This window comes from Mustela erminea, chromosome 18, assembly GCF_009829155.1.
Source record: "Mustela erminea isolate mMusErm1 chromosome 18, mMusErm1.Pri, whole genome shotgun sequence".
Classification (NCBI taxonomy): Eukaryota; Metazoa; Chordata; class Mammalia; order Carnivora; family Mustelidae; genus Mustela; species Mustela erminea.
In genome coordinates this window covers 51,292,079-51,313,504 of record NC_045631.1, presented here as the reverse complement: position 1 = coordinate 51,313,504, position 21,426 = coordinate 51,292,079, and the positions used below count along the sequence as shown (strand labels likewise).

The window sequence follows — 21,426 nt, the reverse complement described above, 5'->3', positions numbered from 1 at the left end:
AAAATCGGATATCACATGTCCTGTAGCCATTCGAAGAATAATCGGAAATACTATAAACAACGTTACTCTTATAAATTCAACAACTTAGAAGGAATGGACCAATTCCTTGAAAAACAGAAACTACCCAAGCTTGAAGAAATAGGTTATCTGAATAGCCCTATAACTATTACAGAAATTAATTCTGTATTGTAAAAGTCCCAGAAAAAAAAAAAATAAGAAATATATTGGCTCATTTTGTTTCACTGGAGAATCTTAGCAAACATTTTTTTTAAAAAGAATTAATACAGATATTATGTGCCTACTGGAAAAAAAAGAAAAAAAGAAGAAGAAGAAACTCTTACCAATTCATTTTATGAGGCCAGTATTACCTTAATGTCAAAACCAGAAAATAACAGCACACACTTAAAAAAAAAAAAAAGGAAAGAAAAGAAAAGAAAAACCTAAAACAACCCACTACAGACCAACATATCTCACGAACATAGACACAAAAATCCTCAAAAAACTTCAACAGATTGAATCCAACAATGTATTTTTTTAAAGACAGTACCACAACCAAGTGGAATTTATTTGGGGTACGCAAAGCTAGTTTAATATTCAAAAGTCAATCATAGTGTAATCCATATCAACAGTACAAAGAAGAAAAACCTACGATCCTGTCAAGTGATGCACAAAAAAGCACTTAACAAAATTCGACATGCATTAAGTACCCTACAACTAGAGAGAAACTTTTTCAAGCCTCAGTCTACAAAAACCTAACATCATGCTTAATGGTAGAAGATTGAACTCTTTCCCTCTAACAACAAAGCAAGGTTGCTGGCGCTCACCAATCTTATCTTACATGGAACTGGACATTCCTACCACTGAAATAAAGAAAAAAAAAAAGAAAAGAAAAAAAAGAAAGTTTTTAAAAATACAGTTTAAAATACAGGAATACAGAAAAAATACAGGAAGAAAGAAAACTGTCTCAATTTGTAGGTAGCATGATTGTTATAGAAAACTCTATAAAGACTTTACAAACACACACACACACACACACACACACACAGAATCTACAAAAATGCCCCTGGAACCACTAAGTGAATTCAGTATGGTCATAGGATACAAGAACAATACAGAAAAATCTACTGCATTTCTATATACTGATCCTTAACAGTTAGAAATCAAAATTTAAAATGGAGTACCATTTACAACTGCTCCCTACACAATTAAATACTTGGTATAAATTTTAACAAACCCTATTGTAGAGAGCTTACATGATAAAAACTATAAAATACTGATGAAAGACATCAAAGAAAATCTAGAAATCTACCAGGTTCATGGATTAGGAGACTCTGTGTAGTTAAGACATCAGTTCTCCCCAAATTGATCTAAAGGTTACACATAATCCCTACCAAAACCTCAGCAAGTTCACTTGTAGACATAAACAAGCCGATTCTAAAACTAATATGGGAAGGGGAAAGGCTTAAATTAGCCAAAAATTATTTTGAAAAACAGGAACAAAGTATGAAGCAATGGGTTCTTAAAATTGTCACCAAAACCATGACCCATCAGAGGAAAAATGGCTAGATGGGATTTCATCAAAATAAAAGGATGAAGAGACAAATTATAGACTGGGAGAAAATGTTTTGAATCACATATCTGACAAACTCCTTGTGTCTAGAATATAGAAAGAGCTCTCAAAACTCAACATTAAACAAAGTAATCTAATCAGGAAGTAGGCAAAGATGTACACAGACATTTCACCATCAAAGATATAGGGATGGAAAATAAACACCTAAAAATATTCAGCCATAAGCCATTACAGAAATAAGAATGAGAACTGTAATGACACAGCATTATATATCTATCAGAATGGCTAATGGGGCGCCTGGGTGGCTCAGTCAGTTAAGTGTCTGACTCTTAATTTCAGCTCCGCTTATGATCTCAGGGTTGTGAGATCAAGCCCTGCACTGGGCTCCAAGCCAGGTGTGACGAGTGCTTAAGATTCTCCCACTCCCTCTTCTTCTGCCCCTCCCCCCAACTTGCAGTATCTCTCCCTCACACTCAAATAAATAAGTTTTTAAAAAATAGGATGACTGAAAAGGAAAATAGTGTTAATGTTGGCAGGGCTGCAGAGAAACTGGACCCTTCTCAAATTGCCAGTAAGAATGTAAAATGGTACAACCACTCTGGAAAATATCTTGGAAGTTATTTCAAAAGTGGGTTTACTGAATAACCCAGCAACTGCACTACTGGACACATGTCCCAGGGAAATGAAGACTTAATTTCACTCAGGAACTTGCTTTCATCACAACAGCCCCAAACTGGAACTACCTGTATCTCCTTCAAAGGCTAAAAGGGTTCCACAAACTGTGGTGTAGCCACACCATGGAATGGATTCAGCAATAACAAGGAAAGAACTACTGATACATGCAGCAGCTTGAATGAACTCAAGGAAACTATTCTGCATGGAAAAGCCAGAGTCTCCAATTGGAGGTGACTGGTTTGGTTGATGTAGCAACCATGAGACAACAAAATGGAATTGGGGAACAGGGGAGTGGTTGCCAGAGATTAGGCTGGGGATTAGAGGTGGGTACAACTGTAAGAGAATAACATCAGAGAATCTTGTGGGATTGATACAATTGAGTATCTTGATTATGGGAGTAGTTCCCTAAGGCTACACATGTGATAAAATTGCATATAGCTACACACACACACACACACACACACACACACGGGTACTTAGAAGAGTTATGGTGACAGCTGAATACATTCAATGCTTTGTACCAATGGCACTCTGTTTTGATCCTGGGCTGCAGCTGTGTTAAGTTGTGAACATGGAGGGGAGGACACAACCTAGGGGAAGGGTACATGAGACTTCCCTACGCATTTCTTTGTCGTCTCCCATGAATCTACAATAATTCCAAGTTGAAAAGCTTTAAAAGTATTATCACAGAGAGACCTATACAGATAGTACAGGGAAGTAATGTTTTTGAGACTAAACTCTTGAGAAACCAATCGAGAGGAGATGTTATGAATTATACAGGTCATAGATCCAACAACAACAACAACAACAACAAAAACAAACAAAAAACACCAAAAACAGCAATCTCGATAACAGATATGGAAAGAACCTCCTGCTACAGGACCCCTCTAAGGTGAGCTTGGCCCTCAAGCTACAGAGCAGAACCCGGAGGAGTGTACTTTCACTCTGTATTTAGAGGTTCCTGAGTGGGACGTTTGTTCATACCACTGCAGGGAACGGCCAACAGCCTCAACAAAGTCTTACAGTAGATGTGATCATGTTTACTAGCACTTTCCATCACTAGAAGGTGCACTTTCTGATAGGACAGATCGCGTTTAAGGTCAAAAACCTTTAGAAAGGGAGGCACTTTTGTAGAGCTGACTAACGGCCTTGCAACTCAAGCTTCCATGGGAATGGCCTTTCCCTATGCTTGTGCTGCCTCTGTAGAACTTTGTGTGGCGACTTTTTTTTCCTTGCAATTTCCATTCCTCCCAAGCAGATGCTTTGTAAGGTGGTCATACCCCCAACTGGACAGGAGGTACCCTCACCACCCCACAGAGAGTAAAAGAAATAAGAGGGAGGCTAAGGGAGACGGTATCCTGCTTCACCAGGACCTGAGTACACTTAGGGATTTGGGCCAAAGTCCTAAAAAAGGTTCCTTTACCTCATTTTGCTTTCTATTTATATGCAACAGAATTGAGGTGTTGGGATACGGAGTCCTTACCAAATACCAGCATTCCATCTCTACTCCAGTTTTATAGTAGTAGTACTCCCAGGGATATGCTGATTTGCTCAAGTCTATACAGAAAAGGCAAAAAATCCAGGTCCATGGACCTCTCTGGACACCATAGGACCCCATCTGCCAAACACATTTGTGACACTCAATTTTCTGCCAACCAGGAATGTAAGAGGCTGAGTTCGAAGCTACCCATTCAAGACAGACGGACTGACCTAATTATTTCAGGTCTCAGAACAGCAAGCACATGGCTCCCCCACTCCAAAGGGCTCTTCTTTCTAACAGTGATTCCCATAGTCAAGGCATTGCTCATCAGTCCAAAAATGAACCCCTCCCCCTTCCCTGGAAATCTGTAAAGGGAAGTGTTTGGATTAAGACGACGATCTTGCCAACTTACGTGGAACTGGGCTGAGGTTGTTCAAATGCTTCTTTTGGAATTTTAAGGCCAGGGTTTCGCTTCCTGCCTATGGGGAGAGACACAAGGATAACGTTAAGGTCGAAATCACAGCGTGAGAGTGGGAACCGAGACACTGCAGCCGAAGCAAGGGGCGAGCCTGGGAACCTGCAGCTCTCATATCCTCATGCAGAAAACCACGTCCCACCTAGGAGGTCTGAGAGTGCCGAACACCCAAGCACCAGGCAGAGCACACCTTCCCCAAATGCAGACCGCGCTCAGGGATGAGGTTCTTGGTCACCTAAGGATGAAAAGACCAGTATAAGAACGCGAACTCTCTTTACCCAGGAGAGCTGCCCTTTCCTCCCGGCTGAGAGGTGGTCATTCCAACTTCTCCGTTCTTTCTTGTACATAAGAACAGAACCGGTAGATGGTGTCGGCTATAGATTTTTTTTTTTCCCTTTTTAATGTCAGTCTGATATCATCACCCTTATCTCAGTATCTTACAATGCTCTCATTTGATCTGTAAACAACTGGTAGATTTAACTATAGAAGGAGAATAAACCATGCCTTCCCTCTCTTCCGCCCGGACCGCATCTGTCAACGACTTGCCATAAGCAGAAGGAGGGAGACAGTAATATTTATTTACACTTTGCCCTGTTTCAAAAGGGAATACGGTAACAGATGGGCCCGTGCAAGGAGGTGATTGCTTCTTCAGGGACCAGGTGGGAATGTAAGCCATGTGATGTGCTCTTCCCTGGACTGAAACTACAGAGAGTTTGGCTCAAATAGTTTTGTTGATGGATACAAAAGAACAGGCTGATGGGGCATGTGGGTGGCTCAGGTGGTTAAGCGTCCAACTCTTGCTTTCGGCTCAAGGTCGTGTGATCGGACTCTGGCGCTGGGCGAGGAATCTGCTTAAGCTTCTCTCTCTTCCTCTCCTCTTGTCCCTCCTCCTCTCCCAGGGACAGACTGAGATGTGCTCAGCTCAGAAATCTGAGTAGCCTCTTAAGGACCCAAGATCTTCCTCACTTAAGGAGATCCTGGGTGTCTTCATGCGTGGCAGGGGAAACCAAAGCAGAGCTGGCTAAGAACGCTGACGGGTCTACCTTTTCTCCCTCCCCTCTTCTCTGCATCGCTGGGGTGCATTACGGCACTGATACCAGCCCTGGGCAAGGCCCGGGAGAGAGATTCTCAATGCGCAAAGAGACTTAAGACATCAAAGACAACCTCTCCTTGCAGGAAGATGACAGCCAGAGACGTCAGTGATGGCTCGACATCACAGAGCTAGCGATGACAGGGTCAGAATCAGAATCGGGGTCTCTGACACCCAGTCCGGAGCTCATTCCCCTAGTCTACAACGGAAGTAGTTCAAGGATGACCAGAGAGACCGGGGGAAGGGGAGCATGCGATCATGAGCTTTTAAAAACCCAGCTTACGTCCGGCACTTCACTCACCACGTGACCTCCAGAGTCACTTTTCACCCGACCCTCGATATCCTCGACTATAAAAACGGGGAAATGATACTCATGCCTCCCTCACTGGGCTGGAGAGGAGAACCATGAGCTATCACATATGGAAGAGCACAGACATGTCTTACGTAGCTGTTAATTATAATCACTTAGAGAACGAATCTGTACAGTCTCATTAAAAAAAAAAATAAGTCACTTAAGAAATTCATGAGCAGAACTGGTCAGATTATCTCAGTCCAAGGTAATGTGTAATTGACTCTTTTTTTCTACCCCCTTCAAAATCCAGAATCAAGATCAATTCTGCCAAGCTGTACAAAGCCACAGAAAAATATGCTTGGCCGTAGCCAACACAGAGAAAGCCTTTCAGGTCCACCTCCATTGTCACAGGACTTCTCAGAGGTCTCCTCCTTTGGGCTCATCTATGTATTTTGCAAGATTCAAACTCACTGTTTATTTTCCTCCTCCCGGACTTCAGATGGTCGCTCAGAACATGTTACTAAGTTAGTCAGTTACACGATACATGCAGCCTTGTCCAGACATATGGTGGATATAGAGAGAGCTGAGCTGCCTTACCCAGAACAATGCTAAGGGCTGGGTCTGATGGTGAAAATCCCAATAGACATGTGGCCCAATTCCAACAATTCCTCTCAATGGGCTTCAATCAAAGAGCTGGAGGATGCTATTTTAAACACCCTCATGAGGGATGCATAACAAATTCCATTTGTCCAGATGATTACATCCCTGTTCCAACACAGGTGACCGGTAATTCCAGTAATTCCAGCAGACACAACCCTGTGGACCTCTCCGTTAAAACAAAATAAATGTAAAATATATTTTGCCTCTGAAAAAGGCTCCCCCGTTGCCACGTAAGCAAACCAAAAGCAAAAGTTACTCTGAAATTCCTACACCTCCCTCTTCTTCATTTCTAACTCAGCTCTTACAAGAGAGATGGCCAGAGAGATCGCTATTTGTGGGGAAAACTGCCTTTGAAAAAGAGAGCAATGAATTATTCTACTCTAGCAACTGATGATTAGCAACTCACGATTATACTCTAACTCCACAAATCATTAAAACATCTCTGCAAAAAAAGAGTATGAAAGAGAGAGAGAGAGAGAAGCCCTTGGCACAGAGGCTAAAGGAATAAATGACCAAGACAAAAACAAAGTCCCCAAGACGTGAAAGAGAAGGCTCCTGCTTCTCTTCTGACACCAACAAGAAAAATACTTGCAGGAGACACAAAACCTGGTTGAACGACATCATCAGAATCCACCCTGCCTTCATTTTCGACAGCGCATCAAATCAAAAATCACAGACACAGGCACCAAAATTCCATAATTCACTTACTTGCCCATCCCTGAAAGAGGAGCCCAGTGAGAGGCCGGGAGTGACTCTGATGAGGTTTTCAAGGCGGCAGGCAGGGCTCGAAGAACACCACCACACACCAGGCTTTCTTCCCTCAGCTCTGAAGACCACACTTCAGCAGAGAGAGGCAGCTTTGAATAGACTCCGCCCTCCCAAGCACGGACTGCTGCAAACCTCTCGAGTTTATTGTTCCCAACAAACCGCAACTTCACAAAGAAAGGAGAGTGGGTCCCTTTGGACACGGAGGCGTGACACTCATCGTGAACCAGACTTGGAAGAAAATACATCTCTAAAGCAATTCTGGACAGTCCTGCCTTTTCCAGCCTTTCTATAAATGCCTCTTTCATTTCTAAAGAGAAAGTACAACAATACGTGGTCAGTTTCCAGCTGTGTTGATTTCAAAGCAATCTGTTCCCCCAACAAGGCTGCCAACACCTGATGCTAACATTTAACACCACGTTAAAAAACAAAAACAAGGGGCGCCTGGGTGGCTCAGTGGGTTAAACCTGTGCCTTTGGCTCAGGTCATGATCTCAGGGTCCTGGGATAAAGCCCCACATCGGGCTCTCTGCTCAGCAGGGAGCCTGCTCCCCACCCCACCCCCGCCTACTGCTCTGCCTACTTGTGATCTCTCTCTCTCTCTGTAAAAACAAACAAACAAAAGTAGCGATGTAAATACTACAACACCATGCTCAAGTATGTGAATGGTTCTTTCCCCTGATAGTCTAAAGCAAATACAAAAAATAAATCAGAATGCAGGCTCCGGGCTGGGTCCCTTGCTAGCAACAACCTTCTCAGGACAGAACACCGGTGTGCTCCTACAGACCTCGACAAGCATGGCCCCCGGCTGGTGCCATCCCCACAGGGCAAACCTCGTTGGCTTGAGCGAGCCCTTGCAGATCTACATGACATCAGCCCCGTGCCACACCCTGGCTTGTTTTCTCTGAAAACGGAGTCTCACCACACACATATATTGGCAAACTTCATCTTAAAACCAAAGCTGGGTCATGATAATCCTGGCCGGGAGCAAAAATGGCATCGGAAAACAAAAACCTTGCCAAGAGTTAATCAACATTTCCCAGACCGCAGAAATGTTCACTAGCTTCAACCATACTGAAAATGATGGGGTCCTCGAGACCTCTTGCTCAGTACCCACGCGGACAGCCTGGGGACAAAGAGCTTCTCTCATGTGTCTTATTACATAAAACAGAAGATGGTGCTCCGGAGCCAACCCAAACAGCAAGAGGATCCCCCAGGGTCCACAGAAGATGGCATCGTGAGGATAGGCGGATACCTACCTATTGGTCAGCTTGGCCCAGAGGTGGGGGGAGGGGAGCGTGATGATGAGGGTTTATGATTATTGCCACAGCTTTACAAAAGGCTGGCATGGCTTCCGGCACCAAATTTATTTTCAAAATCTCTTTCCCAATGTGAACGGGATTTCCAGCCAAGTCCCTGGCAACCTGGAGGCCTTGGCTGCCCTCTCCTTAATACTCGCATCTAGGCTCAAGTCCCAGGGGCAGCTGGCACTGCAATGGGCCGGGGAGTGTTATTAGATGTTATTAAATTGCGATGATCAGATGCAAAGCAACAAACAGGGAGGGACCAGGGGGCGGTGGGGGGGGCGAGTGCAGGAAGGAAGCCGGCTTGACCACAGCAAGGACACAGATGCTCCTGTTCCCCACAACCACTGAATCTCACCCACCACTGAGATTCCAGGCGGCACGCCAACGTTCTGCACAATCACATAAAATTTGGAGAAAGAAAGCTGACAAGCTCAGGTTAAAACGTGCACTCATTTGGATTTCAAGGAGGGAGAGGGATTTCCTAAGACCTTGCCTTTTAATTTTTGTGTTGCCTTTGCTTAGAAAGCTCTAGCCCTCTTGCAGACAGGAGCCCAGACTTCCATACCCAGCTCTTCTATCCCACGCCCTGCAGAACGCTCCCAGACCTTCCTGAACATTCCTTGTAGGTCACGGTCCACACCTCCCACTTTTACATTTCAGCATCTCTCACAGAATGTGAACTCAGTGCACTTTACTGAACCTCTGACATTTTAGTTTAAAATGTCCACTCCGTCTCTGTTGATGGGGAGGCGAAAAGGTGCAGCCACTCTGGAAGACAGTATGAATGTTCCTCAAAAACCTAAAAATAGAACTAGCCTACAATCCAGTAATTGCACTACCTAAAGACTACAGAAACATCAATTTAAAAGGATATACGCACTCCTGTGTTTATCGCATTATCTACAATAGCCAAGTTATGGAAGCAGCCCAATTGTCCATCAATGGATCAATGGATAAAGAAAACGTGGCATATATACACACATAATGGAATACGGTTCACCCATATGAAAGGATGAATCTTGCCATTTGTAACCACGTAGCTGGCATTAGAGAGTATAATGTGAAATGACATAAGTCACAGATTTCCCTCATTTGTGGAATTTAAGAAACAAAATAAAGAAAGGGGGAAAAGAGAGAGAGGTACAAACCAAAAAATGGGCTCTTCACTGAAAGAACACACTGATGGTTACCACAAGGAAGGTGGGAGAAATCGGTGGTGGGGATGAAGGCAGGCACTCGTGATGAGTACTGGGTAATGTATAAAATTATCGAAACACGGCATTGTACATTTGAAACAATGTAACACGGTACGTCAGCTATACTGGAACTAAAATTCTAAAATTTAATAAATTAAAAAAAAAAAAACTAACCACTTAAAATGTCCAATCTGTCTCAAATGGATCTCCATGACTATCCTCCATTTACACTCCTCATACCATGTCTCGTAATCCCACATTCCTTTACGGTTGCCCTTCTGTGGTTACTTCGGCACTGATGACTTGTTTAGCACCTATCTTCCCAATACACGTTCCATCACGGCATCAATTCTGCTCAGTGCCTGCACATCCTAAATGGTTGCTGACCTAATATTTGTTCTTCTCCCAACTGTTTTGAACATTAGTATTGAGCCCTTCAAGAAAGAAAGAAAGAAGAAAGGAAGGGAGGGGGGGAAGGAAAGAAAGAGATAGGAGTAAAAATAGCACAAACTGAACATCAACAGACCCCATTTTAAATCCGAATTATGCCCCTTATTAACATAGTGAGCCTGAAAAACGTTTCTTAAACTGTTTCCACACCCACTAATGCGAGATGAGAGACTCGGATCACTGAAAGGATCAGCTGCCATAACATGTGTGAAGACATCTAGCAGAGTCTCTCAAATAACAGGTGTCCAATAGGTACTAGTTTCTTTTCTCCATTCCATGTTTGTTCTTCTATTTTTTTTTTTTTAATATGAGCTAAATAGAATGTTCCCTGTATGGGCAGCTTATATCTTCAGATGTCCTTCTCTCTGCACTTCCTCTCACGTTGTTTATGTTAATTACATTTTTCAAACATCTCATCAACTTGGAACCATCTTCTCTTGCTTCCCACTGACCATGGGAATGATTTCAGCTCCCCAAACTCAGGATCTCTAGCATTGAGGCTTCTGAATCCATGTCTTTCTTTATTAAGGATTTCTTTTTTGAGAGCAGTTTTCAGTTCACAGCAAAATTGAAGGGAAGGTACAGAGAATTTCTCTAGACCCTCGACCCTCACACATCCATAGCCTCCCCATAATCAACATCCCCTGTCAGCGTGGTGCATTTGTTACAACTGATGAATTTACTGATGCATCATTTCCACCCCAAAGCCCATAGTTTACGTTGGGTTTCATTCCCGCTGTTGTACATTCTATGCGTTCGGACAAATGTATACTGAGATATATGACATATATTGACATATTCAAACATGTCTGGATATCATTATAGCCTCACCGTCCTAAAACTCCTCTGTGCTTTGCCTATTCACCGCCTCCCACTCCCCAACCCCTAGCAACCACTGATATCTTTTTACCATCTCCATAGTTTTGCCTTCTGCAGAACGTCAGATAATTGGAATCATACCGACTGGCTTCTTTCACTCCGTGATATTCCTTTAATGTTCTTTCATGTCTTTTCACAGCTTAATGGCACATTTCTTCTTAGCACTGAATAATATTCCATTGTCTGAGTACGCCATAGTTCATTAATCTGTTCATCTACTGACAGGCATTTTGCTGCTTCTAAGTTTTAGCAACTATGAAAAAAGCTCCCAGAAACATCTGTGTGCAGGTAACGCAACATGTCTCCTTTTTCACCGCTTCTTTCTAGACGATGACATGGTCATTTCCCGCCCAGTTCCTGGTACTTCCCCCCGACCCAGCCCCCCAATCAGATCTTTGTGGTTAAGAAGAAATTCCAAATGAAGTTCCTCACTAGGCTCTCTCTACCTTTGAGCCAAAACTGTTAATAATTCACCCAAGAAGACACTGTAAGGAGCAAAAAAGATCATGAAGCTACAAATTCTTCTTTGAAATGGTCAGGTGATTAAGAAAAACCAGTTCCTATAATATCAGAGTAGATGTGATAAGACACTATAAATACCACATCATGAATACACAGGAGGCACAAAGCAGGAGAGCAAAATGTAAAAAAAAGAAAAGAAAAGAAAAGAAAGAAAAAAAAAGATCTCACAGGGGAAGTGGTATTTTAGGTGGTCATTTGATCACTGGTAGAATTTAAGGGTACACGAGGATTGACTGGACTCATTTAAAATAAAATATTTTCCATATTTAAATGTTTTCCATTATAAATTTTTAAAGAATAATGGGTAAGATTTTGACAACCAGAACATGGAAATGCAACTGTGAGATTCTAAGAAGAACAAGGATGAGCTCCCAGGGGTGGTGAGAAGGCCTTATCTATACTCAAAGAACTTGTGACTTGTCTACTTTAGACAAAGTGAAGGATGGTAGTACAGAGAAGCTAAAACCATAGAATCAAAGACAGAACGACCAAAACTAATAATCTTCAAATTTCAGATTTAAGAAGAGGAGTCCTCTGTGTTGTTCCATTGAGGAGATCATGTCAAGTCATCCACATTTCAAAAAAATAAAAATAAACGTAACAAGATGAATCTAATATCTGCAGAATATTTTGAAAGTGTGATACACACACACACAAACACACACACACACACACACATATACCCTTTGTGTTTTAAGCTTCCAGGTGTTTGCTCATGTTTCCCCTGTCTGGTCAACTTTAACACTAAATTGAAGCAGGTTCTCCTCCAGGGAGCCTCCCATAAAAACACACAGAATAACAGGGTGCCTGGGTGGCTCAGTGGGTTAAACCTCTGCCTTCAGCTCAGGTCATGATCTTGGGGTCCTGGGATCGAGCCCCACATTGGGCTCTCTGCTCAGTGGGGAGCCTTCTTCTCCCTCCCCCTCTGTCTGCCTCTCTGCCTACTTGTGATCTCTCTTTCTCTGTCAAAAACACACAGAATAAAGGCTCCTCATCTGTGAGGTCACAGTAGTCTGGACATATCTTTAATGGCCCCCTTCCTAAGTGGATTGACTGCATGCATCTGCTCACTCATGCCTTGCACCCAACTACAAGCTCTTCAAGGCCATCCCCCCACGTCCCACCCATGGACAGGGCAAGTGCTACACCCAAGAAGTACGAGGCAGCGACCACAGCCATCTGACTGAGGAATACAACGCTTCCACTTTATGGAGGCAAAACCCCTAGGCTCTGGTAAGTTGCTGGATTAGAGGTGCAGACGATCAGAAGACAAGAGGTAATAGAAGCAGTAACAGTCGTGGCGGTCACAGTTATAGTTGCGATTTGGCTTTTCCACACTTCCATGATATTAAGGGAAAGAGGAGAGTCAGGCCCATTGGGGAGGGCGATGGGGAGAAGGCAGAAATGGAGTTCCAAAGCAGACGTGTTAAATACAACATGTAGGGGGGCTTGTGACAGATTTCAGGCAGATGAGTGGACCGTAAGGCAGAGGTCGGGGGAGGAAATAGGCAGATCTGGTGACAAACAGAAGTAGAGAGTTGAATGAGAGGCCCGGAAACAACAAAGAGCAGGAGAATGGAAGGCAGTGAAGGCAAGAACATTCCGACAGAATGAGACGTGAAGGAAGAATCAGTGAAAGACACAAAGAATTGCTAGATGTGTCGAAAAGGAATCAGCCCACGTGTTCAGAGCAGCACCATCAACTCACCCGGAAATGGTCCTGTCTTCAAAGAATGAAAGCACTCCGAGACCTTCCTTACAATGAGATTGAAGCTCTCCCTCTCTATTTTTTTTTTTTTTTAGACCAGATTGACCTGAACTCTGTTTTTTCACGTTAACAATCTGATGCTGACTATGTGTTCATGAAAGAATGTATAAGTAAATCACGGCCAATGACCTTGACTTATGATCTGGGTCCAAAGTGAAGGTAGGAGGCGGGCAGTGGTTCGGTGGGGAATCCCCGCTGTACCCGCTCATCTTCCTCATTCCTGTGCTGCTTCATTCAAGAGTCTTTATTGAAAGGAAATGTACTCACACGGGTGTTAAACAAAATACCCCTTTAAAATATGGCAACAGGTTGCTAAGAAATTTAGCGATGTGTTTGGACTTTTCAAAATGGTGGACTAAATTTTGGTTTAGATTTAAAATTAGCATTCCTATTTTATAGATAAATACTGAAATGTCTCCAAATAAAATAATAGGATTGGCGGGTTTGCTCAAAAGAATATGGTGGAGGGGATTTGGGGGGTGGAGATATAGAGGAAATTAGATTAGCCATGAGTTGGTAACTGTCAAAACTGAGCGATGGATACATGGTTGGCTCATTGTACCATGTACCTTTGAATCTGTTTGAAATTTCCCAAAATATAAAGATTTTCTTAAATAGCTACTGAATTACACAAAACTCTCCTTTAGTACTTAAAACAGAGGAATAGTGAGTAAGAGGGTTGAATTTTTTTTTTTCCCCCTTGAGAGAAGTGAATTATTTTTCCCCCCTGGTCCAAGGTTACACTTTTAATAGCACTGTGATTCCCTCCCGTCTAGCCAAGGAAAACTACAGAGGAGTAACTCTGACCCAACCAAGCTGCATGAAGACTAAGAGATGCGAAGAAATACAAAGGAGAGTTCCTTGTCTGTAAAACCCTTCTTAGGGTTACGGTAGAATCGACCCCGCCTCACTCCCAATTTCACCCCACTTCTCCTGTTGAGCTATGATCCATCTGCCATGATGCCATTAACCCATGAGGTAAGGTATACCTTAAAAAGAGGCCTCAGAAATTCACCTCTGTACGAATGTGTTTTATTAGCTCACATAATGCCCTTTTTTTATAAAGACTCTTAGGGAAAAAATGTGTGTCATCAATAATTAGAAGAGTTGAGGGGCGCCTGGGTGGTTAGTGGGTTAAAGCCTCTGCCTTCAGCTCAAGTCATGATCTCAGGGTCTTGGGATCGAGCCCCACATTGGGCTCTCTGCTCAGCAGAAAGCCTGCTTCCTCCTCCCCCTCTGCCTGCCTCTCTGCCTGCTTGTGATCTCTGTCTGTCAAATAAATAAATAAAATCTTTAAAAAATAATAATAATAATTAGAAGCGTTGGATTCTACTATATAAATGATCAACCTTTGCCTATGGATGATGTGAATGTTTTTCTTCGTGCTTCCTTCCTTGGGCTGATGGCTAAAAACCTTACAGCCAAACTGGGACTCATGTTTATATTCATGTCCAAGTAGGTATTTTTTGTTTGTGTCTTTAATAACATTTTATTCTGTAACATCTTATATACATGTGAAAGTAAACAAGACAGGCATGATCAATCCACATGAACCCAATCCCCAGCTTCAACAAATATCAAGTCATGGCCAGTTCTGTTTCATTTATAGCCGCCCATCTCCCAGACATCAAATCATTTCATCCATAAATATTTTATCAAATACCTCCAAAAGAAATTGGCTGTTTTTTTTTTTTTTTTTTAGAAAAAGATTCTCTCTGTTTATTTGAGAGAGAGAGAAGGAGGGAGAGAACAAGCATGAGTGGGGGGAACGGAAGAGCAGAGAGGGAGAGAGAATCTTAAGCAGACTCCATACTGCCTGCAGAGCTTGACGTGGGGGGCTCAATCCCACGACCCTGGGATCATGACCGGAGCTGAAAGCAAGAGTCAGACACCTACCAACTGAGCCACTCAACCCCAGAAACTGATTATTTAAACACACACACACACACACACACACACACACACACACACACACAAAACAGCATAATTACATGCAAACGAATAAGTAATTTCTACTAAGTGTTCAAAACTCTAATGGTCTCATAAATATCTCAAATATTTTTAGAGTATACTGTGTTTGATCAGGATCAAAATTAGGTCTATATTTTATGATGGCTTGATAAAGTTTCTTGGCTCTCTTTATCTCTTAGCTCTCTCTCCATTTCTTTCTGTCTGCCCCTCCCTCTGCATGAAATTGTTTTGTTGAAGAAATCTGGTCATTTGTTCTATAAAGTTTCCTACTGGATTTTGCCAATCAGATCCCCTTCTGATACACACACTCCTCTGTATGTTAGAGCTTGACCAGATTCAAACTGGTTTGCTTGGCAAGACTCCCTCACAGGTGGTCTTGTTTTCTTTCTACTCGTGTTAAATCACTGCATTATACACATCCTCGTGAACTCTCTTAAACTCCTGACGGAAAAAGGAAGAAATAAATAAATAATCCCTCAACAACACTTGGTATTTAACAAAATTTTTCATCTTTGTCAATTTGATAAGTAAACAAGAGTACTTTGTTGTTTTTAATCACATTTTAAAAATACCTAATAAAGCTGAGTATTTTTACGTGTCTACTGATACCTGTATTTTTCTATGAACTACCTGTTCAAAATATTAGCTCACTTTACATTATTGTTATTATTTTAATTGACGAGAAGACATTACTCTTTGGTAGTTTGTGTTGCAACATGCATACACACGCACACACATCTGGGGTTACTTCCCTTATGGATTATACAAATTAAAAATTCTACATTCCTTTATGGCCTCGGTATTTTTATAAAGCAGGAAGATCGTTTCCTCTTCTCCAAATGGCTAGATACCTGTCCCCATACCGCCTGTTAATCTGCCCATTTGTTCCTCCACCAATTTTATATACCATTTTTTAAGACAAGGGTAGGGAGGGACAAAGGATTGGAGAGAGGGGGAATTCCAAGCAGGATCCACACCCAGCACAGAGCCAGACGTGGGACTCAATCCCAGGACCTTGACATCAGGACCTGAGCCAAAATCAAGAGTCAGACACCTAACCAGCTGGGCCAGCCAGGTGCCCCATACACCTATTTAATACATCTACCTCTTCTATAAGTTCATTGGCTTTCCATATCAAAAAATAATTAAATATGACAGTCATTGCAAACATCTTCACTTGATTCTGACTTTAAGAAAACTCTTGCAGGGGCATCTGGCTAGCTCAGTCAATAGAGCATGTGACTCTCGATCTCAGGGTTGTAAGTTCAAGCCCCACACTGGGCATGGAACGTTCTTAAAATAAAATTTAAAAAGTTTATAAAACAAGAAAAAGAAAACTTTCTAGGCTTACTCCGTAAAAGAATGACACTAAGTTTAGATTCAATTTGGTGGAAGAAGTAGATGACTACGCACATTTTGGTGAGGGAAGTAGGCTCATAACGGTTCCCAAGATGCGCCCATATCCTAATCCTTGGCACCTGCGCACCATTACCATGGTAACAATTTTGCAGATGTGATTAAATTAAGGATCTTGTGATGAGGAGATTATCCTGGATTAACCAGCTGGGCCCTACATGCCATCAGAAGTGCCCTTACAACAAAGATGGAAGGGGAGGTTAGACTCACCCAGAGAAGATGGAGGCCAAGCCTAAGGAACGGGTCAGCTCCCAGCAGCTACGTGAGGCAAGGAAAGGATTCTCCTCCCCAGAGTCTCTGGAAGGGGCCTGGCCCGCCCACACCTTGATTTCATACTTTTGGCCTTCCAAGTGTGACAGAATAAATTTCTACTGTTCTCAGAATAAATTTCTACTATTCTAGTGCAAACCAAGTTTGCACTAATTTGTTACAGCAACTACCAGAAACTAATACAGTGAATTATTAGAAATGGACATTGAGGGGCGCCTGAGTGGCTCAGTCAATTGGGTGTTGGAATCTTGGTTTCAGCTCAAGTCCTGATCTCAGGGTCCGGAGACTGTGCCCCACATCAGGCTGTGTGCTGAGCGTAGAGTCTGCTTAAGATTCTTTCTCTTCTCCCTCTGCCCCTCCCCCTGCTCACACTTGCTCTCTCTCTCTCTCAAATAAATTAAATTTTTTTCAAAAAAAGAAAGAAATGGATACTGAATTTTATCAATTTATCTCTCAGAACGTATCCAGCGTCTCTCCTACCACACCCACGCTGCTCTCTACCAAATATATGTCTCACTTTTCCCTTTCTCTTACCCCTTCGTTTCCTTCTCAACTGTTTCTGCCACTATCTCCAAAGCATCTTATGACCCTACAACGCCACTGGTGATAGAAACACCTAGAAGGTCTATCATTAGATAGACGGGGTCAACACAAGCAACACTGAGATGCTAATTGCAAACTAGAAGAAACGGGTATGGGGAGATGGAGCCATCCTCCTCCTCAGTGGGTGCCCTTTACTGGAACAAAGAAGGAGTCGATTTGACCTCCTTCCAATTCTTTCTAACTCAATGGCATCTCAGAGAAAAACTAAGAAATGCAGCTCTTTCCCCCGGCCTGTGGCACATTCTGGAATCCCTTATGCACCCCCCAAGAAACAAGAAACCATGTCCAAAGCAGTATCAAAAACCTATGGCAGGATCCTTCACCCTGACACTCCAATCCTCCAGCCTGAAAGAGCTCAGTAGAATCCTCTGCACCAGGCTTGTTTCTGCAAGATCTCAAGTCACTTTCTTTCCAGGGAGGCTGCAGGGTCCTGGGGGTCGTGTTTTGCAAGCCACAGCCTGGCCAAAGACCATGATGGGCTCTGCCTTTTGGTCTGCCCGGTCCTCTCATGGCTTTAGCGCATCTCCCACTGGTGACCCTCCAGGTGACAGGTTCCTAAGGGTCGCATAGCTTCCAAAAGACCAACAGCTTCCAGAAAACCACAACGTTTAAATGTGATTTTTCTGAGAAAAGAATACTAATCTACAAAAGCCAACAACTTAATTTCAAATCGGAGTTCTTTATGCTAATCTACTCATACAGCAATCCTAATGATTTCAGATCCTGTGGGGCCCTGCAGGGAAAATTCCACAGTCCCATAGAAAGACAGAGGAGGCTCTCCGTTTTTTTAATCCTGGATAAACCTCTGTCACCGTAATTAACAAGTATTGCTTCGGGCAGCGCTATGAGTCAGGCTGTCAAAAGCAGTGGAGTTCTCTAGTCTTGGGTAGTAAGTCCAGAAATCTTTCCAGACAGTCACCTTGAAACATGTACATCAGTTAATCTCCAAGACTCAGCACCCCCCCCCCCGGAAAAATAGTAAAAATTCTTTACTGCACAGGGGGAATGTTCCACCTACCTATGTGATCAGAAATGTGAGTCAAGTGGGGGAGGGGGTGGGCAGGCCCTGGGTAGCTCAGTCAGTAGAGCGTCTGCCTTCGGCTCAGGTCATGATCCCAGGGTCCTGAGATCGAGCCCTGTGTCAGCAGGGGAGTCTGCTTCTCCCTCTCCCTCTGTCCCTTCCCCCCCGGCTTGTGTTTGCACCCTCTCTCTTTCTCTCTCGCTCTCTCTCAAGTCAGTAAAGTAAATAAAAGTAAGTAAATAAAATCTTTAAAAAGGAAAATAAATAAATAACTACACCCTGGGATGTCTCATTCACACGTTGCCTCTGGGTGTCCTTAAGCCGTTGCCTCTGGGTGTCCTTAAGCCAGCTTTAATGGCTCACCAAAACACTCTGAGGAGATGACTTAAAATGATCCCTAGAGGCACTGATTTTACAAAACTAAGTCAGAGATTCTTACGGGACTGACTTCAATTAACTATTGCTGATGGCAATTCTCACAAGCCTTGATTATTGGAGCACAGTGAGAAGGACTGGGGGGGGGGGGGGTCCGCAGGTCCAACCAAGTTATAGAAGGCGTGGTTGGAAGACCCCTCCCGGTGACCCTGGGAGGAGGAGGCCAAGCGAAAAGGGACTAAGCGTAGCGCTCACCAGCGGTAAAACTGAGAAGGTATTCATCCGAGCCCCAACGTTAAAATGGGAGTATTAGCATCGACCTTATTGCAATAACATGAGCTAAGCACGACAGACAGCGCCAGTGGATAAAAGCGTGTTGGATACGAGGATGCTAAAAATTGCCAGGTCAGGCTATGCTGCTGGTTTTGGCAGGTGCTGCCTTATTAACAAGTAGCTGCTGGTAAGAATAATAAAAGCAACGAATCCTTACTGAGAAGTTCCTATGCACAAGGCACGGGTCTCAGCTTTGCACATAAACTCTTTTTTTTTTTTTTTTTGGTAAAAATTTTATTTATTTATCTGACAGACAGAGATAACAAGTAAGCTGAGAGGCAGGCAGAGAGAGAGGGGGAAGCAGCTCCCAGCTGAGCAAAAAGCCGATTGTGGGGCTCGATCCCAGGACTCTGGGATCATGAACCAAGGCGAAGGCAGAGGCTTTAACCCACTGAGCCACCCAGGTGCCCCTGCACATAAACTCTTAATGTAAGGATCAGTACCACTGCATGGAATAAATATTACCGCCTCTATTTCGAGGCCCCTGTCCAGATAAATGGAGCATTACGGACCTCAGAAGCCAGCTTTCCCATATAATATAACAGTATTCAGTCCTTTGATCACAATTACTTCTCATCACAGGTCTAGTTCTATTAGCGTGTAGAAGGATTATTGCTGACCTGCGTGCAGGCTATGCACAAAATCTGGGCTCCAGAAGTAAAAGTTCTGGGTCAAATCTTCCGTGCAGCTTGTCTACCCCTATGCCCGGAGGTACTGAGATAACAAACACAGGTTATAAAGCTGTTTACCGGGAACTACTGTGACATGACCTGAGGTCTATCAGGAGATCAAGACTCAACTGAAAATCTATCTATATATATATATATATATATATATATTGCCATGAACTTTGTCCAAAACATTTCACCGAACCTTTGTGGACTTTGGTTCCCCTGATTCTAACATGGAAAACATTCCATCAATAAAACTAGCTGATTTTCTCATTAAATGGTATTTGGAGGAGCACGCCACCCATTTCATCCTTGATGTCACCAAGTTTTCTACTGGGTGATAGCTCTGTGGTATGTTTGTAAACTCGCACCGCTTCCCTAAGGGCTTCTGATAAAATGGATAAGCCTATCTCCTACCTGACATAAATTACTCCAGCAGGAGGGTAATGGTCAAGTGACTGTTTGAAACTGGTCACTATGGCTTCTGTTTGCAAAACGCTGTCTTGATGACACTTGGCCTGTGGGGTGACACTCCCTTCTCAATACAAAGAAATGGGGAGTGGGGACCATTACTGGATTCCTGGATGGGCTCATCCTGATGGTAATCTCAGTCGGATGTTTCCCCCGTTTTACGAGAAGATTTGACAGTCCTGCTCTGGACTAAAACCTCAAGGTCACTGAGACCCTTAAATCTGACTCTAGGCTAGAAGCCTTTACTCAAAATAAAATAAATGCACAAAACTGAATATATCCCAGTGAATACAGCTTGGGGACATTTTCTGTGAAGGAGGGATTTCTGGAGCGCCTGGATGGCTCAGTTGGTTAAGTGTCTGCCTTTGGCTCAGGTCATGATCTCTGGTCCTGGGATCAAGCCCCATGTCCCACATCCGGCTCCCAGCTCAGTGGGGAGCCTGCTTCTACCTTTCCCTCTGTTTCTCCCCCTGCTTGTGCTCTCTGACTTTCAAATGAATAAATAAAATTAAAAAAAAAAAAAAAAAAAAGAACTCATGGTTTGTTGACTAAGGTAAGGATCATACTTATTCTCCGGGAAACTGCCCGTTCCTCCAGTACCTAACAAATAAACCAACCAACTAACGAGGCCTTACACCAAAGCATGTTCTCACTGCATCTGGCCACGTAACCAGAATTAGAGCCCACCTGGGATTGTTGGGTCTCTAGCTCAATGCCTGGGAAAACCATTTGGCAAATCCGCTTCCCACCTCACTAAAAACCTCATCTCTCTCTCTTATCCCTAACTGCTCTAGGTAGGAGATGCCCTAGACTTCATGCTGGCACAGGACTCCCAACTTTGTAACCTTAATCTCTTCATCAGAAGAACACATCAATGAAAACGGGAAAATACACAGACTTTGCAAAAAAATAAAATAAAATAAAATAATAAAATAAAATAACTGTGGGGAGGGGAAAAAAAAACCCACACAGTATATTGAGGAAGAAATAAGGATCTGAGGAGTTCGGGGTTTTTATGCATTTGTTACTGCTTTCTAAATAGGATGGGAAATTTGAGCAGCTGTCTAGCTGAGAAAAGAAGCCAATAAGGAAAGGGACAAAAAGGCCAGGGAAATACACAGACACGAAGGGCCAGAATTCCCAGCGGACCGTGTGGGATCGATGGCA

The 21,426-nt window shown here is 43.1% G+C and overlaps 1 protein-coding gene across 5 annotated transcripts in view; it reads right to left on the bottom strand.

Moving 5' to 3' along the window:
• Positions 1-21,426, bottom strand: part of MAP2K6 (mitogen-activated protein kinase kinase 6) — a 117,390-nt gene that overhangs the window by 38,911 nt on the left and 57,053 nt on the right. For 2 of the 5 annotated variants that reach the window (XM_032321107.1, XM_032321109.1), the window contains exons 2-3: positions 13,820-13,827; positions 4,138-4,219 (exon numbers count right to left, since the gene is read on the bottom strand). In XM_032321107.1, coding sequence (XP_032176998.1) covers positions 4,138-4,219; position 13,820 — 83 coding nt within the window. In that variant the 5' untranslated portion in view covers positions 13,821-13,827. Of the gene's footprint in view, positions 1-4,137; positions 4,220-6,950; positions 7,077-13,819; positions 13,828-21,426 lie in introns of those variants that run through there. The other 3 variants (XM_032321108.1, XM_032321106.1, XM_032321110.1) reach the window with 2 other exon arrangements.